This window comes from Coregonus lavaretus (assembly GCF_964263955.1).
Source record: "Coregonus lavaretus genome assembly, contig: HAP1_SCAFFOLD_1725, whole genome shotgun sequence".
Taxonomy (NCBI): Eukaryota; Metazoa; Chordata; class Actinopteri; order Salmoniformes; family Salmonidae; genus Coregonus; species Coregonus lavaretus.
The window spans coordinates 57,270-75,784 of record NW_028162618.1 but is presented as its reverse complement, the minus strand read 5'-3'; the positions used below and the strand labels follow the sequence as shown (position 1 = coordinate 75,784).

The 18,515-nt window shown below is 44.6% G+C and overlaps 1 protein-coding gene across 1 annotated transcript in view; it reads left to right on the top strand.

The window, feature by feature from the left end:
* The window catches only part of LOC311119094 (ras-related protein Rab-21), a 30,940-nt gene extending 13,599 nt beyond the window's left edge, over nt 1-17,341 (top strand). The window contains exons 2-7 of the mRNA XM_084193841.1: nt 6,053-6,112; nt 7,315-7,422; nt 7,732-7,795; nt 11,798-11,852; nt 12,168-12,256; nt 14,102-17,341. Coding sequence (XP_084049967.1) covers nt 6,053-6,112; nt 7,315-7,422; nt 7,732-7,795; nt 11,798-11,852; nt 12,168-12,256; nt 14,102-14,244 — 519 coding nt within the window. The 3' untranslated portion in view covers nt 14,245-17,341. The remainder of the gene's footprint in view (nt 1-6,052; nt 6,113-7,314; nt 7,423-7,731; nt 7,796-11,797; nt 11,853-12,167; nt 12,257-14,101) is intronic.
* The last annotated feature ends 1,174 nt before the right edge of the window (nt 17,342-18,515 follow it).

Here is an 18,515-nt window from a genome sequence, read left to right as displayed (position 1 = left end):
ATGTAATGGGAGGTTTTAGGTGTCCGGTTGACAGGCCCTCATGATGTAATGGGAGGTTTTAGGTGTCCCGGTTGACAGGCCCTCATGATGTAATGGGAGGTTTTAGGTGTCCCGGTTGACAGGCCCTCATGATGTAATGGGAGGTGTCCCGGTTGACAGGCCCTCATGATGTAATGGGAGATTTTAGGTGTCCGGTTGACAGGCCCTCATGATGTAATGGGAGGTTTTAGGTGTCCCGGTTGACAGGCCCTCATGATGTAATGGGAGGTTTTAGGTGTCCCGGTTGACAGGCCCTCATGATGTAATGGGAGGTTTTAGGTGTCCGGTTGACAGGCCCTCATGATGTAATGGGAGATTTTAGGTGTCCGGTTGACAGGCCCTCATGATGTAATGGGAGGTTTTAGGTGTCCCGGTTGACAGGCCCTCATGATGTAATGGGAGGTTTTAGGTGTCCCGGTTGACAGGCCCTCATGATGTAATGGGAGGTGTCCCGGTTGACAGGCCCTCATGATGTAATGGGAGGTTTTAGGTGTCCCGGTTGACAGGCCCTCATGATGTAATGGGAGGTTTTAGGTGTCCCGGTTGACAGGCCCTCATGATGTAATGGGAGGTGTCCGGTTGACAGGCCCTCATGATGTAATGGGAGGTTTTAGGTGTCCGGTTGACAGGCCCTCATGATGTAATGGGAGGTTTTAGGTGTCCCGGTTGACAGGCCCTCATGATGTAATGGGAGGTTTTAGGTGTCCGGTTGACAGGCCCTCATGATGTAATGGGAGGTTTTAGGTGTCCGGTTGACAGGCCCTCATGATGTAATGGGAGGTTTTAGGTGTCCCGGTTGACAGGCCCTCATGATGTAATGGGAGGTTTTAGGTGTCCGGTTGACAGGCCCTCATGATGTAATGGGAGGTTTTAGGTGTCCGGTTGACAGGCCCTCATGATGTAATGGGAGGTTTTAGGTGTCCTGTTGACAGGCCCTCATGATGTAATGGGAGGTTTTAGGTGTCCCGGTTGACAGGCCCTCATGATTTATTGGGCAGTTTTAGGTGTCCGTTTTACAGGCCTTGTACTTGGTGACTTCAAGGTGCAGTCAGTCAATAATGACCCCCATAGAGAATGGATGCTAAGTGTATTGTATTGATCAAATCTAATAATAGCATATGAGAGAGAGGCTATGTCTTGGTACTGTATAGGTCTAATGGGGTTAGGCTGAACAGAGCTGTAGGAACCTTGGACATTGACCTGAGCTGACCCTGGGGATAGGATCAGATTGCTGTAGGAGGCTGAACGACGCTGTAGGAACCTTGGACATTGACCTGAGCTGACCCTGGGGATTGGATCAGATTGCTGTAGGAGGCTGAACAGCGCTGTAGGAACCTTGGACATTGACCTGAGCTGACCCTGGGGATTGGATCAGATTGCTGTAGGAGGCTGAACAGCGCTGTAGGAACCTTGGACATTGACCTGAGCTGACCCTGGGGATAGGATCAGATTGCTGTAGGAGGCTGAACAGCGCTGTAGGAACCTTGGACATTGACCTGAGCTGACCCTGGGGATTGGATCAGATTGCTGTAGGAGGCTGAACAGCGCTGTAGGAACCTTGGACATTGACCTGAGCTGACCCTGGGGATTGAAACAGATTGCTGTAGGAGGCTGAACAGCGCTGTAGGAACCTTGGACATTGACCTGAGCTGACCCTGGGGATTGAAACAGATTGCTGTAGGAGGCTGAACAGCGCTGTAGGAACCTTGGACATTGACCAGAGCTGACCCTGTAGACTCCAGCTGCTGCATTTAGAGTAAATTAAGCAGACATGAGAGTTGGAAGCTCACAGCCTGGCCATCTGCCAACAGATCCACACATTCATGAATGTGTTAAAACATCCATTTGGCAGCGAGTTGAGCGGTGGTGTGCTTCCTTGGAGACAAACTGCTGTCGAGTCTCCAGACCATGCAGCCTAGCCAGCTATTGCTCCAAATCCATTTTAGTTTCTTTGGGTTGCTGTAGTCATTATATCCGCTGTCTGAAGTGACTTCAGATGACTCACTGCCTCACCTTCCATCTCTCCTTGCCTATAGGAGACAAATGCAAATTAAAAGTGCCTGGAAGTTCCTTCAAGGTCTTACCCATGGCCGGTCCTGATCATTCTGCCACCCTCGGCCTGACAAATGGACTCCCCTACTAGAATAGTCCCAGTAAGCAAAATTATGTTGAAAAGACGTCTAACAGTTAGGATCAATTTAGGTTCTGAATGAAAGTTGAACATATGTCATTTATAGACATCTATGTTTGGGCAAAATCAAGGCTGGTCCAGACCGGACAAAATCTGAACCAGATATTAGATGTCTATGATTGGTTCAGATTTGGTCCGGACCGGGCTGAAAACCAACGTCTGTGGACGTGAAAACCAAGGCCGGTCTGGACTGCACCAAAAAAGACGTCCGGCAAGAACAACAAAAAAAAAGTCCGGCAGGCATCAGCGTCGGTCCGTGCTTACTGAGTTGTAGCCTACAGTGTCGCCTGAAATTGAATTTTAGGAACGGCCATCTATGTGGTAGGCCTACCATTTTGTAAAACACCCACACAAAAAAAGACTGTGGGTCCGAACAGGACCAAAAAAAGACATCCAAAAGATGTCAGCCTGTGCTTACTGGGGTGTATCTACCATATCGGCCCTCAATGGAATGTGATGAATGCTCATCCTTGTGGTAGGCCCGCCGTTTGGAAAACAGGATGTTGCATTGGTGTTATTATTCCGGATTACTGTGACTAATCAATTTGGCTATTTAAACTCTGAATATCAGCTACCCAACTTTATCAGGAGGAGTTACCCTGAGCCTATTTGCAATGTGTTTTTCACAGCAGGAAATGCAGAAGTATTTTATTTTTTAGCTATGATCAGCTCGTAAAAAATGTACGGATACAAGCTTGTAACCACTGATCATAAAAGTTTCAGTCTCATTACATTGTCATACATTTTATCTCCAGCCTGTAGGCTACAGGAAAGGCCACATACTCTTTCTACCATATCCTATATCTGCTACATGATTTATGTTAGATTCGATTTTTGACGTAATGTTGGTGGAGCGCTGCAGCGCCGAATCTCTCCCAACAGCACCCTGGAGAGGTGCGCTGGTAATGGACAAGATATAAATATTTTTGCGTCCCTGCCTTTGACAAAGTGGGCACTTCTTATCACAGGGCAGCATCAGCGCTCACCTAAAAAGGCCATATGCCACTGGTTGAGAGATATTGTCATTGTTTTTGGCCAGAATTATGTGAGGGTTTATGTGTAGTTGATCAGTTTAGCTCAGACGATGTTGCCCTCGTCAATCTGCTGCCGTAGGAGGCTGTCTAATGAGCGGGCCTCACCTCACCTCATACCTATATCTCTCTCTGTCAGAGCTCTTTGTCTCTCTCCATCAGCCCCCATTTCTCCTCAGAGCACTTTGTTATTTATTCCTCCTTTTAGTCTCCGCCTCTCCAGAGCAGCCAAAAGCTCTTTTATTGGTCAGTCAGTCATCGCTGGGGCTGGGCCTGGTCCAGAGACAGAGGCTCCAGGCAGGCAGCCAGGCCATTAGCTCATCCCAGAGCCTGGGCCTGGTCCAGAGACAGAGGCTCCAGGCAGGCAGCCAGGCCATTAGCTCATCCCAGAGCCTACAACATGTGCTGCCCAGCTCTAGAAGCTAATGGGAGGATGCTGGGTAAAAAAAAAAACACCCTCCTGTTGGAGAAAAGTTGTCTGTGATTGTGATGCGGTATTTTATCTGAGTTCACATAGGCCTACTTTTGACTTTCACTGTTAGCTTCTGTCTCGGAGGAAACGTAGATGCTTTGGAGGTGATTGGTTTAGTTGTGGGGCAGGGAGTCAGGAACCAAAATCCCAGTCTTAATACCATCCTCCACCAAGGCACATTTTGAACGTGTCTCTACCCTAACTGGACATCTGGATGCCTGGTTGAAACGTGTGGAAATGGCCTGTCTTATAGCTGCAGAAAGAAATCAATAACCACAGGACAACACATTTGAGAGGTGTTGCATCATGTATGAACTGAACACTGATTGTCAATCACTTACCCTAGCTATCATACCCTTACCCTAGCTATCATACCCTTACCCTAGCTATCATACCCTTACCCTGGCTATCATACCCTGACCCTGGCTATCATACCCTTACCCTAGCTATCATACCTGCATTTACCTTTACGTCATTTAGCAGATGCTCTTATCCAGAGCCACTTACAAATTGGTGCATTCACCTTAATGATAGCCAGTGGGACAACCACTTTACCATTTCTTTTTTTATATTTTTCTAATTTGTAAATTTTTTATTTATAGGGTATATTTGTAATATTCACTTGTTTTATATATATTTCTTCTTTTTTTTTTATGTAAAAAAAAGGTGTTGGTTTATATATTTTTTTTATTTTTTGTATTTGTTTTATTTTTGTAAATTTTTTTGTGTGGGGGGGGGGGGGGGTAGAATGATTACTTTTATACTATCCCAGGTATTCCTTAAAGAGGTAGGGTTTCAAGTGTCTCCGGAAGGTGGTGAGTGACCGCTGTCCTGGCGTCGTGAGGGAGCTTGTTCCACCATTGGGGTGCCAGAGCAGCGAACAGTTTTGACTGGGCTGAGCGCGAACTGTGCTTCCGCAGAGGTAGGGGGAGCCAGCAGGCCAGAGGTGGAAGAACGCAATGCCCTCGTTAGTAGGCTTCATCTTCAGATTACTTTCCCTGACATATTCATTCGGTTTGAGTCCGTATCAGAATGAAAACAGAATCTGAATGGTTTTAACAAGTCCTAGTCGTTCCATCAGTATCCTCAGGTTTTCCTGGATTAGTTTACGTGACTGAGCTGTTCTACTGTTCTGTCTGGATAGCGTGTTACCGTGGATACAGTGGACTGACTGGAATTCTAGAACCCTGCTGAGCTACATGTGATTGTGATCATGTGCTGGTCGACTGACGACGGGGATGCAATGTGTTGTCACCTAGCCTAGTAAACCTGTCTAGGCCTTAATTACATTAGCATATGTTGTTGTTGCATCTTCATGCTGTTTTTGAGCTATTTTAAAACTCATTATCTGTTTCTCACCGTCTCTCTCTCTCTCGAACTTTCAGTCCTTTTTCAAATCTAAAGCTCCGAGGCAGGCAGATGCTGAAATGTCAGTCTAACTGAGAAATAAATGATGTCCTTTCTTGTAATTTTTCCTCTGATAGACGGGTAAATTAGAAAGTTACTGCCTACCTTTCCTGAGTAGAATTCGCATTCAACTAAAAGTTTTTCTATTCCATCGTCATTTTTCAACGGAGCTCATTATGGATCCCTTTTGTGTCTTAATGAGGAAGAGAATCCAGAGATGATGATGTTACCACAACAGAGATGCTTCGAACCAGATCATTACTGTGGAATAGGAACAGAATGACTTAACTTACTCAAGTTGTCAAAGTAGAGGGGTAGGTCTTACATACTAAGAAGGAATGTGTTCCCAACGTGAATGGTTTTCCAGGTAGATGACGAGGCTAACGGGGATAGTTTTCCAAAATGGCACACATCTACTGCCAGGCAAGGCGGCAGGTAGCTTAGCGGTGAAGAGCGTTGTGCCAGTAACCGAAAGGTCGCTGGTTCTAATCCCCGAGCCGACTAGGTGAAAAATCTGTCGATGTGCCCTTGAGCAAGGCACTTAACCCTAATTGCTCCTGTAAGTCGCTCTGGATAAGAGCGTCTGCTAAATGACCAATTTATTTATTTTAATTTAAGGGGGCCACCGTCCCTATCTTTGGTCACCAGGGCCAGTGTCACCGCTAATGTCTGCGCCTGTTCCTCCCCGTGTAGCTTTTATGCCTGCAGGTTTCTCCACAGGACCTTTTGATAGGAGCCAAAGTGCTCAATCTAGTTAATACTGTGTCAGTCACTCACATACATACAAATGTCTTCTAATGTTATTCCAAATCTGTCCGTTACTCCCCAAGTCATCATCAGTCATTAAAACACAGGGCCTGTTACTGTGTCTGTTTCTCAAGACATATGACTGATCTGTTTCCTCTCTTCCAGGCGTCCTTCCTCACGAAGAAGCTCAACATCACAGGGAAGAGGGTGAATCTGGCCATATGGGTGAGGCCTGCTCTCTTTCTCGGCATGTTTGACGCTCCGTTGCATCCCAAATGGCACCCTGTTCCCTACATGGTGCACTGCTTTTGACCAGGGCCGTATAGGGAATAGGGTGCCATTTGAGCTATGTAGCTCCCTGCTTTGGGTTCCTTTTCCTCCTTAAAGAAATGATGCCTTCTGGCTGTGAACGTTTTTACTACTACTGAAACATCATGTGACAAACTCATGCATAGTGAGATGACACGCATACACACACACACACACACACACACGCACACACACACACGCTTACTGTGGTAATGCATTATTATAAGGAACCATAGAGACCGAGTCTGTTTGCTGTACAATTCCAATTCCAACTGTCTCGATGCAGAGCCACAAAGGGAATGGAGATGTCGTAAGGGAATGGAGATGTCGTAAGGGAATGGAGATGTCGTAAGGGAATGGAGATGTCGTAAGGGAATGGAGATGTCGTAAGGGAATGGAGATGTCGTAAGGGAATGGAGATGTCGTAAGGGAATGGAGATGTCGTAAGGGAATGGAGATGTCGTAAGGGAATGGAGATGTCGTAAGGGAATGGAGATGTCGTAAGGGAATGGAGATGTCGTTTACTCCCACTGACCATGAGTCAAAGGTGACATCCCAAATGACACCCCTACTCCCATAGGCCTCTGATCAACAGTAGCACTACATAGGGAACAGGGTGCCGTTTGGAGTCAAAAGGCGTCTTGGCTGAGCAGCTGTGATCTCTGTCCTGTAACATATGGTCCTGCAGTGATCTCTCTCTGTCCTGTAACATATGGTCCTGCAGTGATCTCTCTCTGTCCTGTAACATATGGTCCTGCGGTGATCTCTCTCTGTCCTGTAACATATGGTCCTGCAGTGATCTCTCTCTGTCCTGTAACATATGGTCCTGCCTCATTTTATGCAATAGGAACAGGAATTTGGCATCCATTTTGATTTGAGTCAGTCTGTAGCAGGCAGGGAGAGATGCATAGTTAGTAGGTTATCTGGCTGAATCAGTCTGGCTCACAGGTGTTCCTTCCTTCTTGCCACCAATCTGAAGCCAGTCACTGTCAATGGTTATTGTTTCAAACTACCTTTTTTCCCCAGAGGCTTGATCAGGTGGACTTTGGCCTTGAAATAATCTGCTCTCTCTCGCTTTCTATCACTCCCTCCCCTCTGGCTCTCTCTCTCCACCCCAGGATACAGCAGGTCAGGAGCGGTTCCACGCATTAGGGCCAATCTACTACAGAGACTCCAATGGAGCTATATTGGTCTATGACATCACAGATGAGGACTCTTTCCAGAAGGTAGCTATGATCTCCTCAGGGAGAACAGCAGGGCTGTGGTCCAAATGGCACCGTATTCCCTATACAGTGCACTACTTTTGACCAGTGCCCATAGGGCTATAGGGTGCTATTAAGGACACTGCCTCTGAAGAGAAGAACATCATTGCAAAAAATTAGTTACATAGAAATGTCCGAATATATTACTGAAATGTTTTGTTTGATTTACATATTCATATTTAATTTGCATCAGTGTCTATATATGTGTTCTAATGTTGAAATGTGTTTTCTTGAACTGTAAATCGATATGAAATGTAATGTTTTGCTTTGTAGGTGAAAAACTGGGTCAAAGAATTGAGGAAAATGTTGGGGAATGAGATTTGTTTATGTATAGTAGGTAAGTTACTGCAGACCATGGCTAACCTTTCACCTTTCACTTTTCAACATGTATTTTATTGTTTGTCACATTTCACCGTGTTAATGGATCGATCTTTGAAGGTGCGCAGAGAATTTAGTTTAGTTACGGGCCCTGTAATTAAATAGACATCCTAATAATTTCATAACGTTGCCAGGATGAAGGGAGTCTAGAATGTAGTTAGTTTGTCTCTGATATTCTGTTGCCTCCAAATTTCAGTCACATAAGACCGCTGTCAGACAGCTCAATTTGCTTCAAACGCATCCCATGGCTCTCTCTCCCTCTGAAATGTCAAAACTGCAGCCTAGAACCTTCAACCCTGACGTTCACAAAGTTCTCTGACCAGGTAGACCATCAGCTAGGGAACCTTTCAAATGCAGGAAGAGTTGCATGGAGGAAGTCATTGTTGACTTTGTTGTGGTTACATCCCCCACAATATTTATGTGATATCTTAACTACAGCCCTTTATGTGACGACATAACTAGAGCCCTTTATGTGACATCATAATTAGAGCCCTTTATGTGACATCATAACTAGAGCCCTTTATGTGACATCTTAACTAGAGCCCTTTATGTGACGACATAACTAGAGCCCTTTATGTGACATCTTAACTAGAGCCCTTTATGTGACATCTTAACTAGAGCCCTTTATGTGACATCATAACTCTAGAGCCCTTTATGTGACATCTTAACTAGAGCCCTTTATGTGACATCATAACTAGAGCCCTTTATGTGACATCTTAACTAGAGCCCTTTATGTGACATCTTAATTAGAGCCCTTTATGTGACATCTTAATTAGAGCCCTTTATGTGACATCATAACTAGAGCCCTTTATGTGACATCTTAATTAGAGCCCTTTATGTGACATCTTAACTAGAGCCCTTTATGTGACATCATAACTCTAGAGCCCTTTATGTGACATCATAACTCTAGAGCCCTTTATGTGACATCATAACTAGAGCCCTTTATGTGACATCTTAACTAGAGCCCTTTATGTGACATCTTAATTAGAGCCATTTATGTGACATCTTAACTAGAGCCCTTTATGTGACATCTTAACTAGAGCCCTTTATATGACATCATAACTAGAGCCCTTTATGTGACATCATAACTAGAGCCCGACCCATATGGGAGTTTTGGATCCGATGCCGATTTTAGGGAGGCAAAAGTCACCGATTGTGGCATGAAAAACCGACTTCTTCTTTCTCACAAATTGTGCTCCAATGGATTAACAGATACTCTAAATGATGATTTCTTAACTAAATATTAAAATGGACACATTATTTAAGAACATCTTATTTGTGGTTTACATGATATCCACCAAAAGGCAAATATATCCTCAAAAAATACAAAAGTAAATACAAACTAGAAGGGCTGAATGAATTAAACTGTCTTAAAGTCAATCTGAAACTGCACTGTTCACAACCAAGACAGTGAAATGCCGTAACATGCAGTTCGTAATGTCACCACTAGATGTCAGGTCATGTAAAGAAACACTTCATGGCAACCTTGCAATGAGAGCTTGTTAAGGCAAGCACTATGAAAATGTTTTCTTACTGAAACATCATGTAAATTACACTCTTATTCAATACAACATTTTATATTTCAACTGATGGCATGTGCTGATGACCGAAAAATGTTCATGCAAGAAAATCCTTTGCCACACTGGTTTTAGTCACACATTCAAATTTTAACTAGCTAGCTAACAATCTTAGCTCATCATGAATGCAAGCACGTGGCCTGAATGATAGATCTGCGCCAATTGTCTTGCTTTTTGCTAATTGCATATTTCAGAAAACTAACTGAATAAACCCACTAACATAATAGGTCCAGACAGTAACAGGTGTTCATTTTGTATCAAGGATGACTGTTCACTTTAGCACCAGTTCAGTGTTCGCACATAAGTAGCACAGATTGCTAGCTAGCTAGGCTAACTACCTTGGTGGCTAGCTAGCCAGCTAACGTTACCAAAGTGAGAATGTGATGAGGACATGGCTGCTTGCTTGGTGAAGTGTACTTTTAGATGATTTACTCATTCAAATATGCTGTCGCTGGCTGTGGCAAACTACTCACTGTCAAACCACAATGCCTACTCTCTCTCACGTTGTGATTTAGGGCTGTATGATGTTCAGTGAGCAGCTCAGACGGATTGGTTTATTCTGTGTATATATATTATCGGCGCTTTAGCTGTGGAATAAAGAAACAAGTGTTTTTTTTTGTAAAAGGCTAATATTGGCTGATAATATTGGTCAGACGATTTATCGTCTGGCTCTAATCTTAACTACATTAACTGCTGTAGTAAAGTTATTTAAATGTTTGTTTTCCCACGAAAATTAGGAAGAAAAATGACCAAATACTGAACAAAAATATGAACGCAACAATTTAAACGATTTTTACAGAGTTACAGTTCATATAAGGAAATCAGTCAATTGAAATAAATAAATTAGGCCCTAAGCTATGGATTTCACATGACTGGGCGGGGGTGCAACCATGGGTGGGCCTGGGAGGGCATAGGCTCACCCACTTGGGAGCCAGGCACATCCACTGGGGGGCCTAGCCAATCAGAATGATTTTATTCACCACAAAAAAAGATTTATTACAGTCAGAAATACCCCTCAGTTTCATTGGCTGTCTGGGTGGCTGGTCTCAGACGATCCCGCAGGTGAAGAAGTTGGATGTGGAGGTCCTGGGCTGGCGTGGTTACAAGTGGTCTGCGGTTATGAGGCCGATTGGACAAATTCTATAAAACGACGTCGGATGCGGCTTATGGTAGAGAAATGAACATTCAATTCCCTACCAGATTTCCACCGGTCAAATGTCCATTGCTCGTGTTTCTTGGCCCAAGCAAGTCTCTTCTTTGTATTGGTGTCCTTTTAGTAGTGGTTTCTTTGCAGCAATCGACCATGAAGGCCTGATTCACGCAGTCTTCTCTGAACAGTTGTTGTTGAGATGTCTGTTACTTGAACTCTGAAGCATTTATTTGGGCTGCAATCTGAGGTGCAGTTAACTCTAATGAACTTATCCTCTGCAGCAGAGGTAACTCTGGGTCTTCCTTTCCTGTGGCGGTCCTCATGAGAGTCAGTTTCATCATAGCGCTTGATGGTTTTTGCAACTGCACTTGAAGAAACTTTCAAAGTTCTTGAAATGTTCCATATTGACTGACCTTCATGTCTTAAAGTAATGATGGACTGTCGTTTCTCTTTGCTTATTTGAGCCATAATATGGACTTTGTCTTTTACCAAATAGGGCTATCTTCTGGATACCACCCCCACAACTGATTGTCTCAAACGCAAGAGGGAAAGAAATTCCACAAATTAACTTTAAGAAGGCACACCTTTTAATTGAAATGCATTCCAGGTGACTACCTCATGAAGGTGGTTGAGAGAATGCCAAGAGTGTGCAAAGCTGTCATCAAGGCAAAGGGTGGCTACTTTGAAGAATCTCAAATATAAAATATATTTTGATTTGTTTAACACTTTTTTGGTTACTACATGATTCCATATGTGTTATTTCATAGTTTTGATGTCTTCACTATTATTCTACAATGTTGAAACTAGTCAAACTAAAGAAAAATCCTTGATTGAGAAGGTGTCCAAACTTTTGACTGGTACTGTGTGTGTGTGTGTATATATGTATGTATGTATATGTGTGTGTGTATATATATATATATATATATATATATATATATATATATATATATATATATATATATATATATATATATATATATATATATATATATATATATATATATATATATTTATTTATTTATGTGTGGTGGTCAATGACATCTGCATTGTAAATCATTAGTTAAACTCACTCTGTCAAGATACACATGACTGTTACAGGGTTCTAACCTCAATGGGCTCTTCCTGGTTAAATAAAGTATTCTTGCAGTCTACGAGACGTACAGTTGGTGGTGCTAATGTTAAATATGCAGTATGTGATCTCTGAACTAATACGTCCTCTTTGTTCTTCTCATAGGTAATAAAGTAGATCTGGAGAAGGAGAGACATGTATCAGTGGAAGAGGCAGAAGGGTTCGTTTCATCACTCTTCTCCTGTAACTTTATCGTAGAGACCTTGTACAGCAGGGCTGTTCAGTCTTATCAGCCTATGGTGCTATACTGCTTTTGGAATACCCTTTCATGGCGTTGTCTAAACAGGAAGTCAACAGACTCCTTTGTTTGTGAATGTTGATGTAATTGAATAGTGATTGATCTGAATGTTGACAACTGAATGTTGATTGGTCTGAATGTTGACAACTGAATGGTGATTGGTCTGAATGTTGACAACTGAATGGTGATTGGTCTAACTGATTGGTCTGTTTCTCTGTCAAATTCCTCTCCTCACAGGTATGCAGAGTCAGTGGGGGCTAAACACTATCACACGTCAGCCAAACTAAACAAAGGAATAGAAGAACTATTTCTGGACCTGTGTAAAAGTAAGCAGCCATTCTGGCATGTTATGGAATAGTGATGAATTTAATGTCTCAGGTTGAGACAAAAATAAAATACTTGAAATGATTATATTACAATGGACCAACTGGTAGGACTTTCACTTTTGTTGGTAGGACTTCTGAATTTAGTAGATTTGGAATTAAAGCTTTAGTTTGTAGGATGTTTGGCTTTTGTTGGTAGTTGGACTTTCAGCTTCTGTTGGTAGGACTTTCAGCTTCTGTTGGTGGTAGGACTTTCAGCTTCTGGTAGTTGGACTTTCAGCTTCTGTTGGTTGTAGGACTTTCAGCTTCTGTTGGTGGTAGGACTTTCAGCTTCTGTTGGTGGTAGGACTTTCAGCTTCTGTTGGTGGTAGGACTTTCAGCTTCTGTTGGTGGTAGGACTTTCAGCTTCTGTTGGTGGTAGGACTTTCAGCTTCTGTTGGTGGTAGGACTTTCAGCTTCTGTTGGTTGTAGGACTTTCAGCTTCTGTTGGTGGTAGGACTTTCAGCTTCTGTTGGTTGTAGGACTTTCAGCTTCTGTTGGTGGTAGGACTTTCAGCTTCTGTTGGTGGTAGGACTTTCAGCTTCTGTTGGTGGTAGGACTTTCAGCTTCTGTTGGTGGTAGGACTTTCAGCTTCTGTTGGTGGTAGGACTTTCAGCTTCTGTTGGTGGTAGGACTTTCAGCTTCTGTTGGTGGTAGGACTTTCAGCTTCTGTTGGTTGTAGGACTTTCAGCTTCTGTTGGTGGTAGGACTTTCAGCTTCTGTTGGTGGTAGGACTTTAAGCTTCTGTTGGTGGTAGGACTTTCAGCTTCTGTTGGTGGTAGGACTTTCAGCTTCTGTTGGTGGTAGGACTTTCAGCTTCTGTTGGTGGTAGGACTTTCAGCTTCTGTTGGTGGTAGGACTTTCAGCTTCTGTTGGTGGTAGGACTTTCAGCTTCTGTTGGTGGTAGGACTTTCAGCTTCTGTTGGTGGTAGGACTTTCAGCTTCTGTTGGTGGTAGGACTTTCAGCTTCTGTTGGTTGTAGGACTTTCAGCTTCTGTTGGTGGTAGGACTTTCAGCTTCTGTTGGTGGTAGGACTTTCAGCTTCTGTTGGTGGTAGGACTTTCAGCTTCTGTTGGTGGTAGGACTTTCAGCTTCTGTTGGTGGTAGGACTTTCAGCTTCTGTTGGTGGTAGGACTTTCAGCTTCTGTTGGTTGTAGGACTTTCAGCTTCTGTTGGTGGTAGGACTTTCAGCTTCTGTTGGTGGTAGGACTTTCAGCTTCTGTTGGTGGTAGGACTTTCAGCTTCTGGTGGTGGTAGGAGTTTCAGCTTCTGGTGGTGGTAGGACTTTCAGCTTCTGTTGGTGGTAGGACTTTCAGCTTCTGGTGGTGGTAGGACTTTCAGCTTCTGGTGGTGGTAGGACTTTCAGCTTCTGGTGGTGGTAGAACTTTCAGCTTCTGTTGGTGGTAGGACTTTCAGCTTCTGGTGGTGGTAGGACTTTCAGCTTCTGGTGGTGGTAGGACTTTCAGCTTCTGTTGGTTGTAGGACTTTCAGCTTCTGTTGGTGGTAGGACTTTCAGCTTCTGTTGGTGGTAGGACTTTCAGCTTCTGTTGGTGGTAGGACTTTCAGCTTCTGTTGGTGGTAGGACTTTCAGCTTCTGTTGGTGGTAGGACTTTCAGCTTCTGTTGGTGGTAGGACTTTCAGCTTCTGTTGGTGGTAGGACTTTCAGCTTCTGTTGGTGGTAGGACTTTCAGCTTCTGTTGGTTGTAGGACTTTCAGCTTCTGTTGGTTGTAGGACTTTCAGCTTCTGTTGGTAGGACTTTGGCTCCCACAGGACTGACTGTCTCCCTCTCGTCTCCCTGTTGTTGACAGGAATGATGGAGACGGCCCAAGCGGAGGAGAGGGCGAAGGGTAACGGAGCCAGCCAGTCAACATCATCACGGAGGGGGGTACAGATCGTGGACGACGAGCCCCAAGCCGCCACGGCCGCGGGGGGCTGCTGCTCATCCGCTTAACCCCCCCACCTCCATGTCCCATCTTACCCCATCCTCCCATTTTCCAACCCCCCCTTCAACAACCAGGACTGTTGCCTCTGCCCTCAGCCTCCCCTCTCATCTCCCTCCTGATGACATGAAGACTGCTATCCTCCCTCTGAGTCATCGTAACCTTTACTCACTACACTTCTCCCTCTATGGAACAATGTGCTGGCTTAGACACTATTCTTTATACAGTCATATTCATTCATTGGCACCACCTCCTGACCATATATATGAGACTTCTGACACCCCCTCCTGACGGTCTATGAGACTTCTGACACCCCCTCCTGACCATCCATATGAGACTTCTGACACCCCCTCCTGACCCATATATATGAGACTTCTGACACCCCCTCCTGACCATCTATATGAGACTTCTGACACCCCCTCCTGACCATCTATATGAGACTTCTGACACCCCCTCCTGACCATCCATATGAGACTTCCGACACCCCCTCCTGACCGTCTATATGAGACTTCTGACACCCCCTCCTGACCCATCTATGAGACTTCTGACACCCCCTCCTGACCATCTATATGAGACTTCTGACACCCCCTCCTGACCATCTATATGAGACTTCTGACACCCCCTCCTGACCATCTATATGAGACTTCTGACACCCCCTCCTGACCATCTATATGAGACTTCTGACACCCCCTCCTGACCATCTATATGAGACTTCTGACACCCCCTCCTGACCATCTATATGAGACTTCTGACACCCCCTCCTGACCATCTATATGAGACTTCTGACACCCCCTCCTGACCATCTATATGAGACTTCTGACACCCCCTCCTGACCATCTATATGAGACTTCTGACACCCCCTCCTGACCATCTATATGAGACTTCTGACACCCCCTCCTGACCCATATATATGAGACTTCTGACACCCCCTCCTGACCATCTATATGAGACTTCTGACACCCCCTCCTGACCACCTATATGAGACTTCTGACACCCCCTCCTGACCCATCTATGAGACTTCTGACACCCCCTCCTGACCATCTATATGAGACTTCTGACACCCCCTCCTGACCATCTATATGAGACTTCTGACACCCCCTCCTGACCATCTATATGAGACTTCTGACACCCCCTCCTGACCACCTATATGAGACTTCTGACACCCCCTCCTGACCATCCATATGAGACTTCTGACACCCCCTCCTGACCCATCTATATGAGACTTCTGACACCCCCTCCTGACCGTCTATATGAGACTTCTGACACCCCCTCCTGACCATCCATATGAGACTTCTGACACCCCCTCCTGACCATCTATATGAGACTTCTGACACCCCCTCCTGACCATCTATATGAGACTTCTGACACCCCCTCCTGACCATCTATATGAGACTTCTGACACCCCCTCCTGACCATCTATATGAGACTTCTGACACCACCTCCTGACCATCTATATGAGACTTCTGACACCACCTCCTGACCATCTATATGAGACTTCTGACACCACCTCCTGACCATCTATATGAGACTTCTGACACCACCTCCTGACCATCTATATGAGACTTCTGACACCCCCTCCTGACCGTCTATATGAGACTTCTGACACCCCCTCCTGACCATCTATATGAGACTTCTGACACCCCCTCCTGACCATCTATATGAGACTTCTGACACCACCTCCTGACCATCTATATGAGACTTCTGACACCCCCTCCTGACCGTCTATATGAGACTTCTGACACCCCCTCCTGACCATCTATATGAGACTTCTGACACCACCTCCTGACCATCTATATGAGACTTCTGACACCACCTCCTGACCATCTATATGAGACTTCTGACACCCCCTCCTGACCATCTATATGAGACTTCTGACACCCCCTCCTGACCATCTATATGAGACTTCTGACACCCCCTCCTGACCGTCTATATGAGACTTCTGACACCCCCTCCTGACCATCTATATGAGACTTCTGACACCCCCTCCTGACCATCTATATGAGACTTCTGACACCCCCTCCTGACCATCTATATGAGACTTCTGACACCCCCTCCTGACCATCTATATGAGTGATGAAGAGGTGAAGAGAACATGAAAGGAAGGTATCCACCTCTCCTCTGTCTTTCTACAAGCTAGCAGATGGACTTCCAACACACCGTCATGAAATACACGTAAACACACACACTGTCCCCACCTCTCCCAAATGAACACACACAGACAGACAGTACTAAGTTATAAATGGGAAACACTCATACCCCTGATTTTGGGACTTTTTATTTCTGCGAGGATAAATGTGCATGTCGGGGGTGATCCGTCTCTGAAAGGCTTCGTTGGTTTGTCCTCTTTCTCTAAAGTAAAAACAAACTCTTTTATTATTAATAACTAAAGTACATGTTGTATGGAAATCTGTCCCTTTGTACTGATTCTTCTGCTGTGGTGAAGTTGTGATAGCTCTCTGGATCCGTCGTCCAGCCCCTTTCTTGGACTGTATCCAGCCCCTTTCTTGGACTGTATCCAGCCCCTTTCTTGGACTGTATCCAGCCCCTTTCTTGGACTGTATTCATAAAGCATCCCGGTAGGAGTCCCACCTGTCTATGTAACCTTGTTGATTTTAAGTTCTAAAAGACAAAACTGATCCTAGATCAGTACTTCTACTCTGAGACCCTTTATGAATACAGGCATTGGGCTTTAAAAAAAATAATATATATATTGCAGGTCTCTCTCCCCCCTCTCTCATTCTCTCTCGTTCTTTCTCTCTGATTTAAAATGCAGATTTTTTGCACTGGCCTGTCATTATCAAAGCTTTTGATATACTGCGTTTTCTTCCTGTTTGCCGAGTTGCTCTGAAAATGAAATGACAAAAAAAAAAAACATTGTAAAAAACAAAAACAAACGTATGATGAGTATTAAAAACGTTGGATATTTTATCTGCTTTTACAAGCTTTGGGAAAACAACGCGCAGGTGTAGAAAAGTGTACAATAGTCTTGTTAATGATTGTAAAATGAAATAACAATTGTGGGTGAAAGCACACTTTCTGGAATTGTACTTTTTTTTAACTGCTAGTGTCAAGTGTTTTGTAATAGAACAATTATAACTATTTACAACGCATAGGTGTCAAATACATTGTCGTTCTTTTTAAAGAAACAATTGAAGCTTCACTACACATCCTCCAACGGTGTTCAACTTAGACTCAAACATATTCACAATGCATAGTGTTCGGTAGTCACGTACTGCTTATTATTGTGCCACTAGAGATCCTGGTTCGAATCCAGGCTCTGTTGTAGCCGGCCGTGACCGGGAGACCCATGGGGCGGCGCACAATTGGCCCAGCGTCATCCAGGGTAGGGGAGGGAATGGCCGGCAGGGATGTAGCTCAGTTGGTAGAGCATGGCGTTTGCAACGCCAGGGTTGTGGGTTCGATTCCCATGAGGGGCCAGTATGAAAAAAATAAAATGAAAAATAATGTATGCACTCACTAACTGTAAGTGGCTCTGGATAAGAGCGTCTGCTAAATGACTAAAATGTAATAGGAAGAGGACATTAAAACTGGATCTTCCTAAGACGATACCAACGGACTGTGATCAACAACACGATGTATAGAAGTTCTTCTGACGCTGACTACACCAACAGGAGACTTACGGGGAGGGAGGGAGACGTTCCATTCATTCCAGATCTTATGTTAACTCATCTTATTTAGTTATGTCTATGGTGGATTTCTGTAGGGGGAAACGTGGAGAGATTCATGATTGGTCTCTACTCTACAGACCTGGGTTCAAAGACTATTCAAGATCTAGCCAGATGGGCAGGGTTTTCACTTTTAGTTCCAAGCTCAGTCACAGCTGAAGTGTTTGTAATGATATGGAATAGTATTTGAAGCCACATCTGCTACTCTGCCATGCACCAGGATGAAAAGCTCCATTTCAGACCTGGAGAGAATGAAGATAACCATACTGGTTGACCCCAGTCACTACAGCCTCTGGCCTGCGTAAGACTTAACCGTACGGTGCAGACTGGTTGACCCCAGTCACTGCAGCCTCTGGCCTGCGTAAGGCTTAACCGTACGGTGCAGACTGGTTGACCCCAGTCACTGCAGCCTCTGGCCTGCGTAAGACTTAACCGTACGGTGCAGACTGGTTGACCCCAGTCACCGCAGCCTCTGGCCTGCGTAAGACTTAACCGTACGGTGCAGACTGGTTGACCCCAGTCACTGCAGCCTCTGGCCTGCGTAAGACTTAACCGTACGGTGCAGACTGGTTGACCCCAGTCACTACAGCCTCTGG